General features: G+C 41.1%; 2 protein-coding genes across 4 annotated transcripts in view; one reads left to right on the plus strand and one right to left on the minus strand.

Moving 5' to 3' along the window:
- Positions 1-12,930, minus strand: part of ACADM (acyl-CoA dehydrogenase medium chain) — a 41,834-nt gene extending 28,904 nt beyond the window's left edge. Inside the window, exons 1-5 of one of the 2 annotated variants that reach the window (XM_077988326.1) lie at positions 12,808-12,930; positions 8,865-8,952; positions 4,878-4,975; positions 4,692-4,761; positions 3,984-4,084 (exon numbers count right to left, since the gene is read on the minus strand). In XM_077988326.1, coding sequence (XP_077844452.1) covers positions 3,984-4,084; positions 4,692-4,719 — 129 coding nt within the window. In that variant the 5' untranslated portion in view covers positions 4,720-4,761; positions 4,878-4,975; positions 8,865-8,952; positions 12,808-12,930. Of the gene's footprint in view, positions 1-3,983; positions 4,085-4,691; positions 4,762-4,877; positions 4,976-8,864; positions 8,953-12,538 lie in introns of both variants that reach the window. The other variant, XM_001101274.5, reaches the window with a different exon arrangement.
- SLC44A5 (solute carrier family 44 member 5) overlaps positions 12,684-18,038 on the plus strand; it is a 521,995-nt gene continuing 516,640 nt past the window's right edge. For both annotated transcript variants that reach the window (XM_077988318.1, XM_077988316.1), the window contains exon 1: positions 12,684-12,741. The gene's annotated coding sequence lies outside the window, so the exon portion shown is untranslated. The remainder of the gene's footprint in view (positions 12,742-18,038) is intronic.

An 18,038-nucleotide genomic window follows, 5' to 3' on the forward strand; every position in this document is an offset into this window, starting at 1 on the left:
TGATTGGTGTACCTGAAAGTGATGGGGAGAACAGAATGGAACCAAGTTGGAAAATACTCTTCAGGATATTACCCAGGAGAACTTCCCCAACCTAGCAAGGCAGGAAAACATTCAAATTCAGGAAATACAGAGAACACCACAAATATATTCCTCAAGAAGAGCAACTCTAAGACACATAATTGTCAGATTCACCAAGGTCGAAATGAAGGGAAAAATGTTAAGTGCAGCCAGAGAGAAAGGTCGGGTTACCTACAAAGGGAAGCCCATCAGACTAACAGTGGATCTCTCAGCAGAAACCCTACAAGCCAGAAGAGATTGGGGGCCAATATTCAACATTCTTAAAGAAAAGAATTTTCAACCCAGAATTTCATAGCCAGCCAAACTAAGCTTCATAAGTGAAGGAGAAATAAAATCCCTTACAGACAAGCAAATGCTGAGAGATTCTGTCACCACCAGGCCTGCCTTACAAGAGCTCCTTAAGGAAGCACTAAACACAAACCCTTCAAAAAAATCAATGAATACAGGAGCTGATTTTTTTGAAAAGATCAACAAAATTGATAGACTGCTAGTAAGACTAATAAAGAAGAAAAGAGAGAAGAATCAAATAGATGCAATAAAAAATGATGAAGGGGATATCACCACCGACCCCACAGAGATACAAACTACCATCGGAGAATACTATAAACACTTCTTCCCAAATAAACTAGAAAATCTAGAAGAAATGGATAAATTCCTGAACACATTCACCCTCCCAAAACTAAACCAGGAAGAAGTTGAATCCCTGAATATACCAACAACAGGCTCTGAAATTGAGGCAATAATTAATAGCCTGCCAACCAAAAAAAGTCCAGGACCAGATGGATTCACAGCCACATTCTACCAGAGGTACAAAGAGGAGCTGATACTATTCCTTCTGAAACTATTCCAATCAATACAAAAAGAGGAAACCCTCTCTAACTCATTTATAAGGCCAGTATCATCCTGATAGTAAAGACTGGCAGAGACACAACAACAAAAACAGAATTTTAGACCAATACCCCTTGGTCTAAATTGATGCAAAAATCCTCAAGAAAATACTGGCAAACCGAATCCAGCAGCACATCAAAAAGCTTATCCACCATGATTAAGTCGGCTTCATCCCTGGGATGCAAGGCTGGTTTAACATACATGAATCAATAAATGTAATCCATCGTATAAACAGAACCAAAGACAAAAACCACATGATTATCTCAATAGATGCAGAAAAGGCCTTCAACAAAATTCAACAGCCCTTCATGCTAAAAACTCTCAATAAATTAGGTATTGATGGAACGTATCTCAAAATAATAAGAGGTATTTATGACAAACCCACAGCCAATATCATACTGAATGGGCAAAAACTGGAAGCATTGCCTTTGAAAACTGGCACAAGACAGGGATGCCCTCTCTCACCACTCCTATTCAACATAGTGTTGGAAATTCTGGCCAAAGCAATAAGGCAGGAGAAAGAAATAAAGGGTATTCAATTAGGAAAAGAGGAAGTCAAATTGTCCCTGTTTGCAGATGACATGGTTGTATATTTAGAAAACCCCATCATCTCAGCCCCAATCTCCTTAAGCTGATAAGCAACTTCAGCAAAGTCTCAGGATAAAAAATCAATGTGCAAAAGTCACAAGCATTCCTATACACCAATAACAGACAGAGAGCCAAATCATTAATGAACTCCCATTCCCAATTGCTACAAAAAGAATAAAATACCTAGGAATCCAACTTACAAGGGATGTGAAGGACCTCTTCAAGGGAAACTAGAAACGACTGCTCAACGAAATAAAAGAGGACACAAAGAAATGTAAGAACATTCCATGCTTATGGATAGGAAGAATCAATATTGTGGAAATGGCCATACTGCCCAAGGTAATTTTTAGATTCAATGCCATCCCCATCAAGCTACCAATGAGTTTCTTCACAGAATTAAGAAACTACTTTAAAGTTCATATGGAACCAAAAAAGAGCCTGCATTGCCAAGACAATCCTAAGCCAAAAGAACAAAACTGCAGGCATCACGCTACCTGACTTCAACCTATACTACAAGGCTACAGTAAACAAAACAGCATGGTACTGGTACCAAAACAGAGATATAGACCAATGGGACAGAATACAGCCCTCGGAAATAATACCACACATCTACAACCATCTGATCTTTGACAAACCTGACATAAACAAGAAACAGAAAACCTGACAAAAGCAAGAAACCTGACAAAAACAGGAAACAACCGGTGCTGGAGAGGATGTGGAGAAATAGTAATACTTTTACACTGTTGGTGGGACTGTAAACAAGAAATGGGGAAAGGATTCCCTATTTAATAAATGATGTTGGGAAAACTGGCTAACCATATGTAGAAAGCTGAAATTGGATACCTTCCTTACACCTTATACAAAAATTAATTCAAGATGGATTAAAGACTTTAATGTCAGACCTAAAACCATAAAAACCCCAGAAGAAAACCTAGGCGATACCATTCAGGACATAGGCATGGGCAAGGACTTCATGACTAAAATACCAAAAGCAATGGCAACAAAAGCCAAAATTGACAAATGGGATCTAATTAAACTAAAGAGCTTCTGCACAGCAAAAGAAACTATCATCAGAGTGAACAGGCAACCTACAGAATAGGAGAAAATTTTTGCAATCTACCCATCTGACAAAGGGCTAATATCCCGAATCTACAAAGAACTAAAACAAATTTACAAGAAAAAAATCAAACAACGCCATCAAAAATTGGGCAAAGTATAAATACAGACACTTCTCAGAAGAAGATATTTATGCAGTCAACAGACACATGAAAAAATGCTCATCATCACTGGTCGTTAGAGAAATGAAAATCAAAACCACAATGAGATACCATCTCACAGCAGTTAGAATGGCAATCATCAAAAAGTCAGGAAACAACAGGTGCTGGTGAGGATGTGGAGAAATAGGAACACTTTTACACTGTTGGTGGGACTGTAAACTAGTTCAACCATTGTGGAAGACAGTGTGGTGATTCTTCAAGGATCTAGAACTAGAAATACCATTTGACCCAGCCATTCCATTTCTGGGTATATACCCAAAAGATTATAAATAATGCTACTATAAAGACACATGCACACCTATGTTTATCACACATATGTTTATCACACTAATCACAATAGCAAAGACTTGGAACCAACCCAAATGTCCATCAATGATAGACTGGATTAAGAAAATATGGCACATATACCCATGGAATACTATGCAGCCATAAAAAAGGATGAGTTCGTGTCCTTTGCAGGGACATGGATGAAGCTGGAAACCATCACTCTGAGCAAACTATCACAAGGACAGAAAACCAAACACTGCATGTTCTCACTCGTAGGTGGGAACTGAACAATGAGAACACTTGGACACAGGAAGGGGAACATCACACACCAGGGCCTGTCGTGGGGTGGTGGTAGGAGGGACGGATAGCATTAGGATATATACCTAATGTAAATGACGAGTTAATGGGTGCAGCACACAAACATGGCACATATATACATACATATGTAATAAAACTGCATGTTGTGCACATGTACCCTAGAACTTAAAGTATAATAATAATAAAAAAAAATTGCTTGCTAAATTTCAGTACTGCCAGTAGTGGCAGCAAGCCATCCCAATCCTGTTCCTGAATGCTGAATTTAGCCCTTGGCTTTACCTAAGAATTGCCACTGACACTGCAGCCAAAGTATACAGTTTCTCCAGAAGGACTGTCAGAAGTCCAAATACTAGAGACAACAAGCAGAGTGATCAAGCCTTGAAATCAGAACTCCAGGCTTCAATGCTGAATCTTGTGTTCCTCTTTAAAGAAAACTGTGTTTACCCACTAACCTTACCTAGTAGTAACTGACTCTGCTTTTTTCTTCTAAAAATCCAGCTTCTTCAGGAGTAACTATCTCATTAACAAGAGCTCACAGTTAGGTAGTTAATTTTCTAAGTCACTTACCCCCAAAGAATTTCCTTCAATAGCAGTCTGAACCCCTGTACATCCATAAGCCAATTCTTCACTTATTAAACAAGCATCAAAAGTTCCCAGTCCAAGACCTCCTACAGTATCAAAATGTTTTAACACATTATAATATGTAGTACATCACAATAGAAATAAAGGTAAACTATTTTAATTGCTTTCAGTATGACCAAAATTTGTTTTAAAAGGAAATTTGCAATATAATATCTACACGTGTTCTGGCTGGCACAAGAAGAAATTATACTTTTCTAAAGTAAGTTCTAAAATTTTCAAAAAATTATTTTACTATTTGTAATTTGAACCTATATTCCTGTTCTAACTTGATTGTGTTAAAACTCAATTCAACTCAAACTGGGTCTGAGGAAAAGAATGATAGTTCACAAAAAAGACTCAATAAAATGTAATATAGAAGATAGGAATAAAATGCAACAAATTGACCAACTCTAGAAACAGAAGTTACTGAGGTTTAGGTGCAAATTAAGGTTGGAACCATTTAGAAGAAGGAAAAATGCATCTAAGTATAGAGTACAAGCTTCCAAAAGTGGGCAAACACTGTAGTCTGAGCAGGATGACAAAGCTAGAAAGTCATTTAATGGTAAGAAATATTTGAAAACAATGACTGAGTAGAGTTCCACAATTTTTCTTACTCATATGCATTCTAGTATTAAAAATATAAAGAAAGCTCACCACAATTCTCTGGAATGTGCGGATTCATTAAACCAAGTTCCCAGGCTCTTCTAATTAGGGGGACCGGATACTAGAAGAAAAAGAAAAGAACTGAATTAAAATATATTTTGATATCCAAACAGTTTGATTACATAATCTTGTAAAAAATGTAAAAGATTTTTCCCTCTTTAAAATGTATACACCTACTTCACCAGTTTTATCATATTCTGCAGCCACTGGGATGATTTCCTCTCTGGCAAATTTACGAGCAGTAGCTTGAAATTCTTTCTGCTGTTCAGTGAACTCTAAGGGAAAGTTATTTAGAAAAGATTAAAACTGGATAACAAGTTAAGGAAAAATGTCCCATGAAGTCAGTATGTAGAAATGTGTATTTACTGTGGGGACTTAAATCCTTGATTAATCAGAAAAGTCAGACTACAGTGCATTTTTTGACTAATCAAGAGTTCACTACACAATATAAATAAACCTATGTCAACACAAATGCTAAAGGAAATAGGTGAGATTTCTAACTTTTACAAATGAGTAACAGATATTAACCTGTAGAGCTCAAGTGAGTTTTTCTTTTCCAATTGGTGATATAACAAATGTTTAACTTATTATTAGTTCCTAAGCCAATTTATCAAATGTTTACTGACACTGAAGGGAAACTAATATGCAAGACATCTCCCTGATGACAAGAATCAATCTAACGAAATAAATGAAACACATTCAGTGACATAAAGCAATACAACTTATTTCAAAGTGTCATATAAGAATATCATCGTCATGATTTTAATTTTACCTTTTTTTTTTCTTTTTGAGACAGTCTCATTTTGTCACTCAGGCTGGAGTGCAGTGGTACAATTATGACTCATTGTAGCCTCGACCTCCTGGCCTCAAATATCTTCCCAGCACAGCTTCTCAACTAGCTGGGACCACAGGCACATGCCACCATATCTGGCTAATTTTTGTAATTTTTATAGAGACAGGGTTTTGCCATGTTGTCCAAGCTGGTCTGGAACTCCTAGGCTCAAGTGATTCTCCCATCTCGGCCTCCCAAAGTGCTGGGAGCCACCTCACCCTATCTATTTCATTTTTTCTTTTTCTTTTTTTTTTTTTTTCATAGAGACGGGGTCTCACTATGATGCCAGGCTGGTCTTGAACTCCTGGCCTCAAGCAATCCTCCTGCCTTGGTCTCCTAAAGTGCTGGGATTACAAGCATGAGACACCAAGCCTAGGCTTACTGCTCCTTTAAACTCAAAGTTTATAAATTAGCACAAAGCAACTGGTAAAAGTGGTAGAAAGGTTTTTCAAAAGATAGTAACAAAATCCTGCTGCAATGCTAATAAATGGTGTCCAACAATTTGTTTACATAAAATAAGGGATTATTGTTTTAAAATTAATGAAATTAGTATGATGGCTTGATTGAGGAGAGTAGCCAATTGCTAACTGCATCTTTTCAAATCCATGGTATCCTTGTGTTTTAATGTGGTTGCATCTAACGTCAAAGATTAGGTAAAATTTAAAAGAGATAACAGGGTATTTCAAGCAAGAAAAATGAGAGCAAATGCAGAAAAGAATGTTTAAGACTATAGTAATCATTGTATGGGGAGCGAGAAATAATACATAAAAATAGAATTTTGGTGCTGAATTGAAGAGCATAAGATCAAATCCTTTTATAGATAAACCAATGCAGAGTAAGGAAATTCTAATATCAGTCTTACAATGAATTAGTGGAAGTATAGAGTTTCAGTCCAGTGTTCTCTATATCACAGCTTTACTTCTAAGATTGGTGCCAGTTGATATCAATCTTGTAGGTAGAGAGAGGGTAGAGAAAGTCTGAGCATGGTGGCTCACACCTATAATCCCAGAATTTTGGGAGACTGAAGAAGGCGAACCATTTGAGGCCAGGAGTTTGGGGCCAGCCTGGGTGACACAGCAAGATCCTGTCTCTACAAAACATTTAAAAATTTCAAAAATCAGCTGGATGTGGTGACATGGACCTGTTGTCCTAACTGCTCAGGAGGCTGAGGCCGGAGAATCCATGGAGCCCCAGAAGTCAAGGTTGCAGTGAGCTATATCACTGCACTCCAACTTGGATGACAGAGTGAAACCCTCTTTAAAAAAAAAAAAAAAAGTAGAAATGACAAGGATGTATTATGTATTATTTATTGAGAAACTACTTTGATCCAGTCACTATGTGCTAGGGGCTTTAAATACAGCATATAACTTAATCTTCATAGAAATTCTGTGTTATAGATATTTTCATTTTACAGATAAAGAACCAGATGCAACTGGTTCAAGGAATAGACCCTTATTGAACTTCAAAATCTCCCTCCCAAACAATTATATCTATCTCATCCTCTGTCACTCAGTGAACCACCATAGATTTCTCCTGCGAGGCTCTTACTAGTGAGAGTCAAATTGTAAGTGACAAGCAATCATACCAAATTAATGCTAATTATCTCAGTAAGATCCACTGCCCTGGCTGGGCATGGTGGCTCATGCCCATATCCCACTTTGGGAGGCCAAGACGGGTGGATCACTTGAGGCCAGGAGTTCGAGACTAGCGTTGCCAACATGGCGAAACATCATCTCTACTAATAATATAAAAATTAGCCAGGCGTGGTGGCCCACACCTGTAATCTCAGCTACTTGGGTGGCTGAGGTAAGAGAATCACTTGAACCCAGGAGGCAGAGGTTGCAATAAGCCCAGATGGAGCCACTGCAATCCAGCCTGAGTGACAGAGGAAGACCATCCCAAACAGCTATCCTCATACTGCTTGAAAACTTTCATTTAGTCTTGGGTTACAGAAAGAGAAAAAAGAAAAAGAAAAAAAAAAAAAAGAAAATTTTCATTCAGGCTGGGCACAGTAGTTCATGCCTGCAATCCCAGAACTTTGGGAGGCAGAGGAGGGTGGATCACTTGTCATCAGGAGTTTGAGACCAGCCTGGCCAACATGGCAAAACCCCATCCCTACTAAAAATATAGAAATTAGCCAGGCAAGGTGACCCACACCTGTAGTCCCAGCTACTCAGGAGGTTAAGGCAGGAGAATCACTTGAACCTGGGAGGCAGAGGTTGCAGTGAGCCACTGCACAGCAGTGTGGGTGACACAGTGAGACTCTGTCTCAAAAAAAAAAAAAAAAAAAAAAAGAAAGAAAGAAAAGAAAATTTTCATTCAGTCTTTGGCTAGAGGTCACAGAAAGAAAAAAACAAAACACAGCAAATTTTCATTTGGTCTGGGTGCAGTGGCTCATGCCTATAATCCCGGCACTTTGGAAGGCTGAAATAAGAGAACTGCTTGAGCCCAGGAGTTTAAGATCGGCCTGGGCAACATAATGAGACAATGAAACCTCATCTTTTCTGAAAGAAAAAGAAAAAGAAAAACTTCATCAAATTTGGTTAAAAAACCAAAAAAAACTTTATAAAGAAAAGGGAAAAATCTTTAAAAACATAACAATAAAAACAAACAATAACTCTGGAGAGCTTTGAGACTGTCATTTGTACCTAGCTGTGATTATCTCAGCTGCCTTTAACTATTTTCTGAGACCAAATGAATTGAGTAAATGGTTTTTAACTAGAGAAAAAATAAAAATTTTGAAGAAGCACTTTAGATGGCCAAGAATGCCAAAGATAGATATTATTATTTCACATTTTTTGACTGTGGTTTTCATTTTATAGAGGAGGGAGGAAGAAAAATCATATTCCTTTTCCTTACAACAACTACATGGCTCCCTGGTGCCAGGAGTGAGAACTTCACCTAATAGTACCAAAATTGCAATGTGGATATATTATAGCAAAAACAAGCTTTAGCTTATTACCAGGCACCTAGCATTGTAATCTCACAAGTGTTTTAAAATGTATTTGTGGCATTCAGATATATAAGTTGAAGACTATTCATATATATCAGTAAATCTCATTGATTTTGGGCTAAACACTTAGAAAAAAAGGAAGGAATATAAGTGTATGTATACTACTAACACAGATTTAATGTATAGTATAGTATACTGAGGAAGAAAATGAGATCAGGAAAAATGGGTGTGAGTTACTGGGAACGATCTGTGGACGGTGGACTGGTCCTACTCATTGAAAGACATTATTAAGTTTATTTACAAATGTACTCCAAACAAATACATAGACAGAGCTTCTTATGTGTAAGTTTAAAGTCAAAAGATAGAACAGAACATATACCAAAACTAAATCCTAATCCTGGTTCACGCTGTCGATCGGCTTTTGTATGCTGTGATCTCCAATGAAAATGAGAAATACTTCTCAGGACCTGTAAAGAACAGTTTTATTAAAATAAATTTGATAACTTAAACATTAATCAGATAAGAGACTACTCATAATTGTAAGTGAGTACAACAACTTGTTTGACCATACTCATAGTTTTTAAAGTCATCACTATTTAAATGCCTTCAATCATAATTTAAATAAGTCAATTACCAGTTATATAAACTCCTATGACAGAGGAGATGTTTTTAAAAAGTAATGAAAATAAAGTCAGTGGTATTTACACTACTGAAGTGGAGGATTTAGGACAAACAACAGTCAAGGGTACTAGTAGATGTAGGACCACTATTCTGGGTATCTTATAAGCTCCTAGGACTTTGATGGTTGGAGAGCTGGGGTGGGAAGAACGATAGGTGGAAAGTGAACATACTGTGTTCAAGAGTTGCCTAGTCCATCAACTTTGATACCCTGTCCCTGTGAGCCTCCCATGCATGCCTCTGGGAACCTTCCCCTCAGAGGATCTCATTTTTTAGGATACCCCACTCTAACAAAACAAATTAGCATAAAACCATGTTCTGTATTTTCTGCTGTCTACAGGCATTCTTACAATGTTCTGAGCAAGGAGTCACCAAACTATGGCAGCCACATCATGCTGTCTATTGCTGCTTTCACAGCAGATCTAAGTAGTTACCACTGAGACCATATGGTTCACAAAGCCAAAAACATGTACTATCTGCTCCTTTTCAAAAAACGTTTGCCATCCCTGTTCTAAACTACTAATACATTTCTTGTCTTAGGATGTGAAATACACTCATATTTCTTCAAAGGAACATATAAAGAAACAAACAATCAAATATACATATATTATTGTTTTGCAACCCGTTTTTATATTCATGACAGCTTAATGGATACAAAAGTAAAAATCTGCATTTATTAAAGCCGCCAAACTGGGAACCACAATGGTGTTCCTGTATAAAGGTGTCAGGACAGCCAAAATTACACAATTTTCACTGTAAAAGAGTTTAACTGAACTATCTGGCAATTTTAACAAGCTGAGATACTAAGAGAAAAGAGAAGCTGAAGAATATACTAAAGTTTCTACATTTAAATTCTTATGTTTTTCAAAATCTGTAAAAAGAAACTGTCTTTGTAGATGACAATTTCAACTTATACAGAGGATTTCCTACATGGAAGGTGACAATATAATTAAGAGTATCAAATATTTGTAACTGAAACAGCGCTTTCAAAATAACATAACTCATACTACAATTAAAAAACACACACACACACACAGAGTATGAAAACTCGCATTATCTTTGCAACTTCATTCATTTTATTTTGAAAGTGAAACAGTGCCAGGCGGGGTGGCTCATGCGTGTAATCCCAGCACTTTGGGAGGCTGAGGTGGGTGGATCACAAGGTCAGGGGTTTGAGACCAGTCTGACCAACATGGTGAAACCCCATTTCTACTAAAAATACAAAAGTAAGCCAGGTGTGGTGGTATGTAGTCCCAGCTACTCGGGAGGCTGAGGCAGGAGAATCACTTGAACCCAGGAGGCGGAAGTTGCAGTGAGCCTAAACTGCACCATTGCATTCCAGCCTGAGTGACAGAGCAAGACTTCGTCTCAAAAAAAAAAAAAAAAGTGAAACCGTTTCTCTGGTCCTTATTGTCCAGCAGTCACAGACCAAATCTACTCTGATTTACAGTCACATTACACAGGTTAATTCACTGAATCCTAGGTCAAGTCTAGGATTAAGTTATTACTTTTATTCCATTTTCGCATGTGAAGAAACGAAGGCTCAGAAAGTCAACTAAATTAGGCAAAGTCACTCTACTATTAGTGCAACCAGGATTCTAACATTTACTATCAAGAGCCCATGCTATTAACCACCTTGCTATACTCATCTTTCTGTTAGTATCCTAATTGGTCACTAGGTTTCATAACAAAGGAAAACATTCTGCAAAAATCAGAACCAAAAAACTGACTATTATAAATGCGTTTTTAAATCCCATGCACAAAAGTCAGAACTCAAACCAGGTTAAATGGTCTACTGAGAGACTTTTTTTGACAGTCTCCCTCTGTCACCCAGGCTGGAATGCAGTGGGGAGATCGCTGCTCATTGCAAACTCAGTCTCCTGGGATTACAGGCGTATGCTACCATGCCCAGCTAATTTGTCGTATTTTCAGTAAAGACAGGGTTTCCCTACGTTGGCCAGGCTGGTCTTGAACTTCTGGCCTTGAGTGATCCACCCGCCTAGTCCTCCCAAGGTGCTAGGATTACAGGCGTGAGCCACCGCGTCCGGCCAACCGAGAGACTTTAAATAGGGAAAAAGTCACTTCACATGTGACTGTTCAGGAAAATATGTTACATAGAACAAAGTGCAAAGGTTGCTATTACCAGAATACAATGTCCATCAACCTGTTAATTACACAACAAAGTTAGCCAGTTAGAGAGGTGGTTTACAAATAGAAAACAGAAATAGGAAGGGATCTGGAGTTACAATTGCTGAATTTGAATCTAGGTTCCACAACTATATTTATGGCCGTAGACAGGTTACAAACTGCTTATAGCTTCCGTTCAAAACCGAAAAATGGTGCTAATCTCACTGCGTATTTTTGAACGATTAAAGTAAGATAATGTTTTGAAAGCCTAATGCTATATAAATATTGGTTTTATTACCTCGGGCTCTCTGTCTAGAACAATGAAATTCCAAATATCGAAATAGCACCATTAGAATTGAACACTTTTGTGCATTTCTTGGGAATATAAAAGTGTTAGTTTTATGGGTTAAAGAAGAGAAAAAGGGTATACGTTTTCTCTATCAGGTTTTTTTTTAGATCCTTCCTTGGAAGGTTCAGAAATCTGCTTTTCTGGTGTTGGAGTTAAAAATAGCTGAAATCCCCCAATTTCTGCCTTCACTGCACATTAACTTGAATAACAGCAGTAAAATATGGGCAGCAATTCTTTAGGATTATTCTAAAACCTCAGCTTTTTTGGTCAAAGACATAACTTTAACTTAATTTTAAGTGACATCTAAATGGCAGTCGTGTGAACATGTCAAGAATATTTAAGATACCAAAGTGCATCTAATGACAAACTTATTTAGAATCTGTTAAGACCCAATACTAGAATATACAGACAAGTTCACATAAAATCCTGCGGTAGGTTTTTTCTTTTACTTTTTTTTCCCAGTAAGCAACGTGGAAGCGTCCTCCACCATATTACACAACGAAAAGCTTACTAAACATATTAAGTATCTCAAGGAGTAGCTGCTCCATTTTCATTTTTCCCGTGGTTCTGACACAGAGACCGGGTCACTTCGGGAAAAGGTGGGATTCCCGGGGTAAATATTTGGAGGGTTTACCAGAGAAAGAAAAACGATATTCTAAAGAGAGGATGCCGGCTATAACGGGGTCGGCTGACGGGAGGATACGGAAAATGAAACGCCAGGCTACATTCCGTCCGGTGGTAGGAGGCGTGAAAGCAGGTGGGGACCCCTAGGCAGGCAAGCTCCTTCCTCAACCCGACTTCCCACTCCTCCCGGCCGCACCTATTTTTGGTCCAGGGCCCCGTGCTCCCACACAATATCCATGTCCCTGCCCCTACCGCACCGCTGGGCTCTCTCTCACCCTGCAGCATCGCCCGAAACCCGCTGCCATGTTGGCTCCCGTTCGGCCACTAGGACAATATTACACGGGTCACGGCCTTGACAGACTCCCCCAGCGCCGGACTCCGCTGGTCCCGCCCACTGGGGCCCGTGGGCGGGATGGGGCGGGGCGGGGCGGGAAGAGGCGGCTGGGCAGCGGAAGGAGGGGGCACTGCGCCAGGCCGGGTGAGAGCCGTCGGGGTGGGAGCGGTCGCCGGCCGGGGTATTCAACGCATGCTCCATGACCCTTGCCTGCGTCGTGGGTGCGACCTGGGGAGGGGTTGCATCCCCTCTACCGGCAATCCCTGATAAGCCTGGTCTGGTTCTCTGCCTGCCCACGTCTTGCCTTCTCTGTGGGACGCCGAGGCTGATACTAGCGCGGAGAGAGAGCCAGGGCGGAGGAGAAGGACGGGGCGGGGCTGGGAGGGCCGGGTGGCGCTGAATGGTGGGGGACGTGCGGCACGGTGCAGGATGGGAAACTGGGTGAGAGGGCGCGGCTGGGACTTGGAAGGAGAGCGGCCCCGTGCTCAGCCTTCACCTTCACCCGCAGAGAACGGTCAAACCCAGATTGTGTCTGCTTGGCGGATTCAAAGTATTAATACATTTTGCTCTCAAATGCCTTAACTAAAGCAAAGGCATGTTTGTGTTTCCTTAAAATTTAAAAGAGAATTTAATTGCTTACGTAAATTTGACCTTTCCACGTATTTCCAAGGCTATTTATGACTTGTGGGCTGATGTGGATGTGGTGTCCTTGGTATGCGGGTGCAGTAGAGGCTGTCTAAAGCTCGTGGTCAGCCAATGATGGAAGTGAATGTCTCCCTGAGGAATTCTAGGTGGAGTCACTTTCTCTTCCAGTAAGACCCTGAGTTTTGAGAGAGTTTTGAGATGGTAGCTGGAATGTTTTAAAATGGGTGTTTGTGAAACTGTCCAGGTTTAGATACCTCGTTGTTAAAGCTAATAAAAGCCCAAATGCAAGCCTTCAGTGTCAGGCCTCTGAACCCAAGCTAAGCCATCATATCCCCAGTGACCTGCATGTATACATCCAGATGGCCTGAAGCAACCGAAGATCCACAGAAGTGAAAATAACTTAACGGATTGTGATTTGTTTCTGCTCACCCTAACTGATCGATGCACTTTGTAATCTACCCAACTCTTAAGAAGTTTCTTTGTAATTCTCCCCACCCTTGGGAATGTACTTGTTGAGCTTCACCCCCTGTCCCCAAAACATTGCTCTTAACTTCACCGCCTGTCCCAAAACCTGTAAGAACCAATGATAATCCCACCACCCTTTGCTGACTCCTTTTTCGGACTCAGCCCGCCTGCACCCGGGTGAAATAAACAGCCATGTTGCTCACACACACCCTGTTTGGTGATCTTTTCACACGGACATGTGAAACATGCAGTGTAAATGTTTCCCATGTTACTCGGGACTCTTCCCTTTCATTGCTGCCATCCTAGTTTACGCCTTGGTCACTACACCCCTAAATCTTACACTAACAACATTTTCTTTTGCCCAATAAAGGTCAGCCATAAATTCATTCTAACTTGGCTGTTAAAATTTTATATCCTGTTATTGTATTCTCCTACTTTGTCTTCTGGGAGTTTAGTGTGTTAGTCCTAGGTACAAGGCAGAATGTTAATTAAGCAGTATATTCAGAGTAAAAGTACCAGGAAAATTCAGAAAAGAGATAAAGAACTGAGTTTGTCCTGGTAGAGGCAAGAAAGCCGTCAAAGTGGTGTCATTCACGTCCGTGTGAAGAGACCACCAAACAGGCTTTGTGTGAGCAATAAAGCTTTTTAATCACCTGGGTACAGGTGGGCTGAGTCCGAAAAGAGAGCGAAGTGTGGCCGTTTTATAGGATTTGGGTAGGTAAAGGAAAATTACAGTCAAAGGGGGGTTGTTCTCTGGAGGGCAGGAGTAGGGGGTCACAAGGTGCTCAGTGGTGGAGCTTTTGAGCCAGGATGAGCCAGGAAAAGGAATTTCACAAGGTAATGTCATCACTTAAGGCAAGGACTGGCCATTTTCACTTCTTCTGTGGTGGAATGTCATCAGTTAAGGCAGGCAGGGCATTTTCACTTCTTTTGTGATTCTTTGGTTACTTCAGGCCATCTGGGCATGTATGTGCAAGTCTCAGGGAATGCGATGGCTTGGCTTGGGCTCAGAGGCCTGACATTCCTGCCTTCTTATATTAAGAAAAATAAGACAAAATAGTGTTGAAGTGTTGGGGCAGCAAAAGTTTTTGGGGGGTGGTATGGAGAGAGAGAATGGGCGATGTTTCTCAGGGCTGCTTCAAGTGGGATTGGGGTGGCGTGGGAACCTAGAGTGGGAGAGATTAAGCTGAAGGGAGATCTTGTGGTAAAAGGTGATATTATGGGGTTGTTAGAAGGAGCATTTGTCACATAGAATGATTGGTGATGGCCTGGATGCGGTTTTGTATGAACTGAAAAACTAAACGGAAGACACAAGGTCTGTATAAGAAAAGGAGAAAAAACAGGTATTAAAGGACTAAGAATTGGGAGGACCTAGGACAGCTAATTAGAGAGAGCCTAAGGGGGGGGGAGTCAGCATAATTACTTGCTTGGTTGGTGAGTTTTTAGGCTCTAAGTTTTTGGGGTGCAGTTCAAGGTGGGCTGGTGTCGGGAATGAGACTGGGACCTAATAAAAAGGAGTGCCTATACAGGAGCTTAAATGGGCAGTCGCCTCTAGCATTCCAAGGACAGGCCTGAATTCTGAGAAGGGAAAGTGGTAGAAGTATTGTCTAGTCCTTTTTATGTCGGGGACTGAGCTTGGTGAGGTGTGTTTTTAAAAGACCATTAGTCCATTCTACATTTCCTGAAGATTGAGGATGCTAAAGGATATAAAGGTTTCACTGAATCCCAAGAGCCTGAGAAACTGCTTGGGTGATTTGACTATTAAAGGCTGGTCATTATCAGACTGTATAGAGGTATGAAGGCCAAACCGAGAAAGAAGGAAAGAAATGACCGCAGTGGCCTTCTCAGACCCTGTGGGAAAGGCCTGTACCCATCCAGTGAAAGTGTCTACCTAGACTAAGAGATATTTTAGTTTTCTGACTTGGGGCGTGTGAGTAAAGTCAATTGGCCAGTCCTGGGCAGGGGTAAATCCCTGAGCTTGATGTGTAGGAAAGGGAGGGGGCCTGAGAAATTCCTGAGGAGTAGTAGAATAGCAGACGAAACACTGAGAAGTGATTTCTTTGAGAATAGATTTCTAGGATGGAAAGGAAATGAGAGGTTCTAAGAGACAGGCTAGCGGCTTGTAACCTAGATGGAAGAGGTTATGAAATGACGACAGAATAGAATGGGCCTGTGAGGCTGGATGGAGATATTTTCCTTGGTCAAGAACCATTTGCCTTGTGTGGGAAGAGATTGATAGGTGGAAGTTTCAGTGGGGAAGTAGGTGAGAGTGAGAAGGAGGAAAACTGCTGTGAGGGGTAGAAGTTGGAACGCTAGCTGCTTTTTTAGCTAACTTATCAGCATAAGCATTGTCCTGAGCGATGGAATCTGATGCTTTTTGATGGCTGCTTTTTAGTTACTTTATCAACATAAGCGTTGTCTTGAGTGATGGTTGGGGGAAGAAAATAGATTTGGAAGTTATGAGAACTGTAGAGAGTTGAGCATAGTTTGTGATTTTTAAGGCCACTAACAGTATTAAAGTGGTGGCAGCTGCTACACACAGACATGAGGGCTAGGCTAAAACAGTAAGTTCAAGTTGTTTGGACAGGAAGGCTACAGGACGTGGTACAGTATTAAAGCAGTGGCAGCTGCTGCATGCAGACATGAGGGCTAGGCTAAAACAGTAAGGTCAAGTTGCTTGGACAGAAAGGCTACAGGACACGGTCCCAACTCTTGTGTACGAATTCTGACCGCACTAACCATGCCTAGGAAGGAAAGGAGTTGTTTTGTAGAAGGGATTGGGCTTTGGGAGATTAGCTAGACATGATCAGCAGGGAGAGTGTCAGGCTTTTGAGCCCAAGCCAAGCCATCACATCCCCTGTGACTTGCACGAATACCCCCAGATGGCCTGAAGTAACTGAAGAATCAAAAGAAGTGAAAATGCCCTGCCCTGCCATGACCAATGACATTCCACCACAAAAGAAGTGAAAATGGCCGGTCCTTGCCTTAACTGATGACATTTCACTAAGGGAGGAGACCACCCCTCATATTGTCTTATGCCCAATTTCTGCCTCCAAAGAAAGAAGAAGTAAAAACAAAAAGGCAGAAATGAAATCCACAGGCAGACAGCCCGGCACCGTACCCTGGGCCTGGTAGTTAAAGATCGACCCCTGACCTAATTGGTTCTGTTATCTATAGATTACAGACAGTGTATAGAAATGCACTGTGAAAATCCCTATCTTGTTTTGTTCCGATCTAATTACTGGTGCACACAGCCCCCAGTCACATACCCCCTGCATGCTCAATCAATCACGACCGTCTCACATGCACCCCCTTAGAGTTGTGAGCCCTTAAAAGGGACAGGAATTGCTCACTCGGGGAGCTCGGCTGTTGAGACTAAAGTCTTGCCGATGCCCCCGGCCGAATAAACCCCTTCCTTCTGTAACTCGGTGTCTGAGGAGTTTTGTCTGCGCTCGTTCTGCTACATTTCTTGGTTCCCTGACCGGGAAGCAAGGTGAATGGTGGATGGTCAAGGCAGCTCCTTAGGCGGCTTAAGCCTGCCCTGTGGAACATCCCTTCAGGGGACTCAGACCAGCCCGAGCAACGCGGATCCTGAGAGCGCTCCCGGGTAGGCATTTCCCCCAGTGGGATGCTTCACCAGAGCAGTGTGTGGCAGGCCCACGTGGAGGATCAACGCAGTGGCTGAACACCTGGAAGGAACGGGCACTTGGAGTCTGGACATCTAAAACTTGGTAAGACTAGTCTTTGAAACTTGCCCACTCCGTTTGAGTGGAAGCGTGGCCTGATCACCGACGGTGTGCCTTTATCGGCACTTTGGTTTTGGTTTTGACTTGGTTTGAATTGCTTGACAGGATTGGTCTTGGGAACTTGCCTACTCCATTTGAGTGGAAGCGTGGCCTGATCACCCATGGTGTGCCTGTACCAGCACTTTGGTTTTGGTTTTGGTTTTGACTTGGTTTGAATTGCTTGATAGGATTGGTTTTGGGAACTTACCTACTCCATTTGAGTGGAAGTGTGGCCTGATCGCCCACTGTGTGCCTGTACCGGCACTTTGGTTTTTGTTTTTGACTTGACTTGGATTGCTTGATACTTTGGTTTTGGTTTTGCCCTGGCTTGGATTTCTGGATACTCTGATTTTGGTTTTGATTTTGGTTTGGTGTAAACTACACAAGTGTGTGTGTGCCCTTTTTACCCATTCTTTGTTTTGTGGTGTGCGTGTGGTGTGAGCGTGGTGTTTTGTCTAGAGGAAACATAGGTGAGGCACAAAGTAAGCCCAACGCACTAGGAGCTATGTTGAAAAATTTCAAAAAAAGGATTTAAGGGAGACTATG

The sequence above is a fragment of the Macaca mulatta genome, chromosome 1, assembly GCF_049350105.2.
Source record: "Macaca mulatta isolate MMU2019108-1 chromosome 1, T2T-MMU8v2.0, whole genome shotgun sequence".
In the NCBI taxonomy this organism is placed as follows: domain Eukaryota; kingdom Metazoa; phylum Chordata; class Mammalia; order Primates; family Cercopithecidae; genus Macaca; species Macaca mulatta.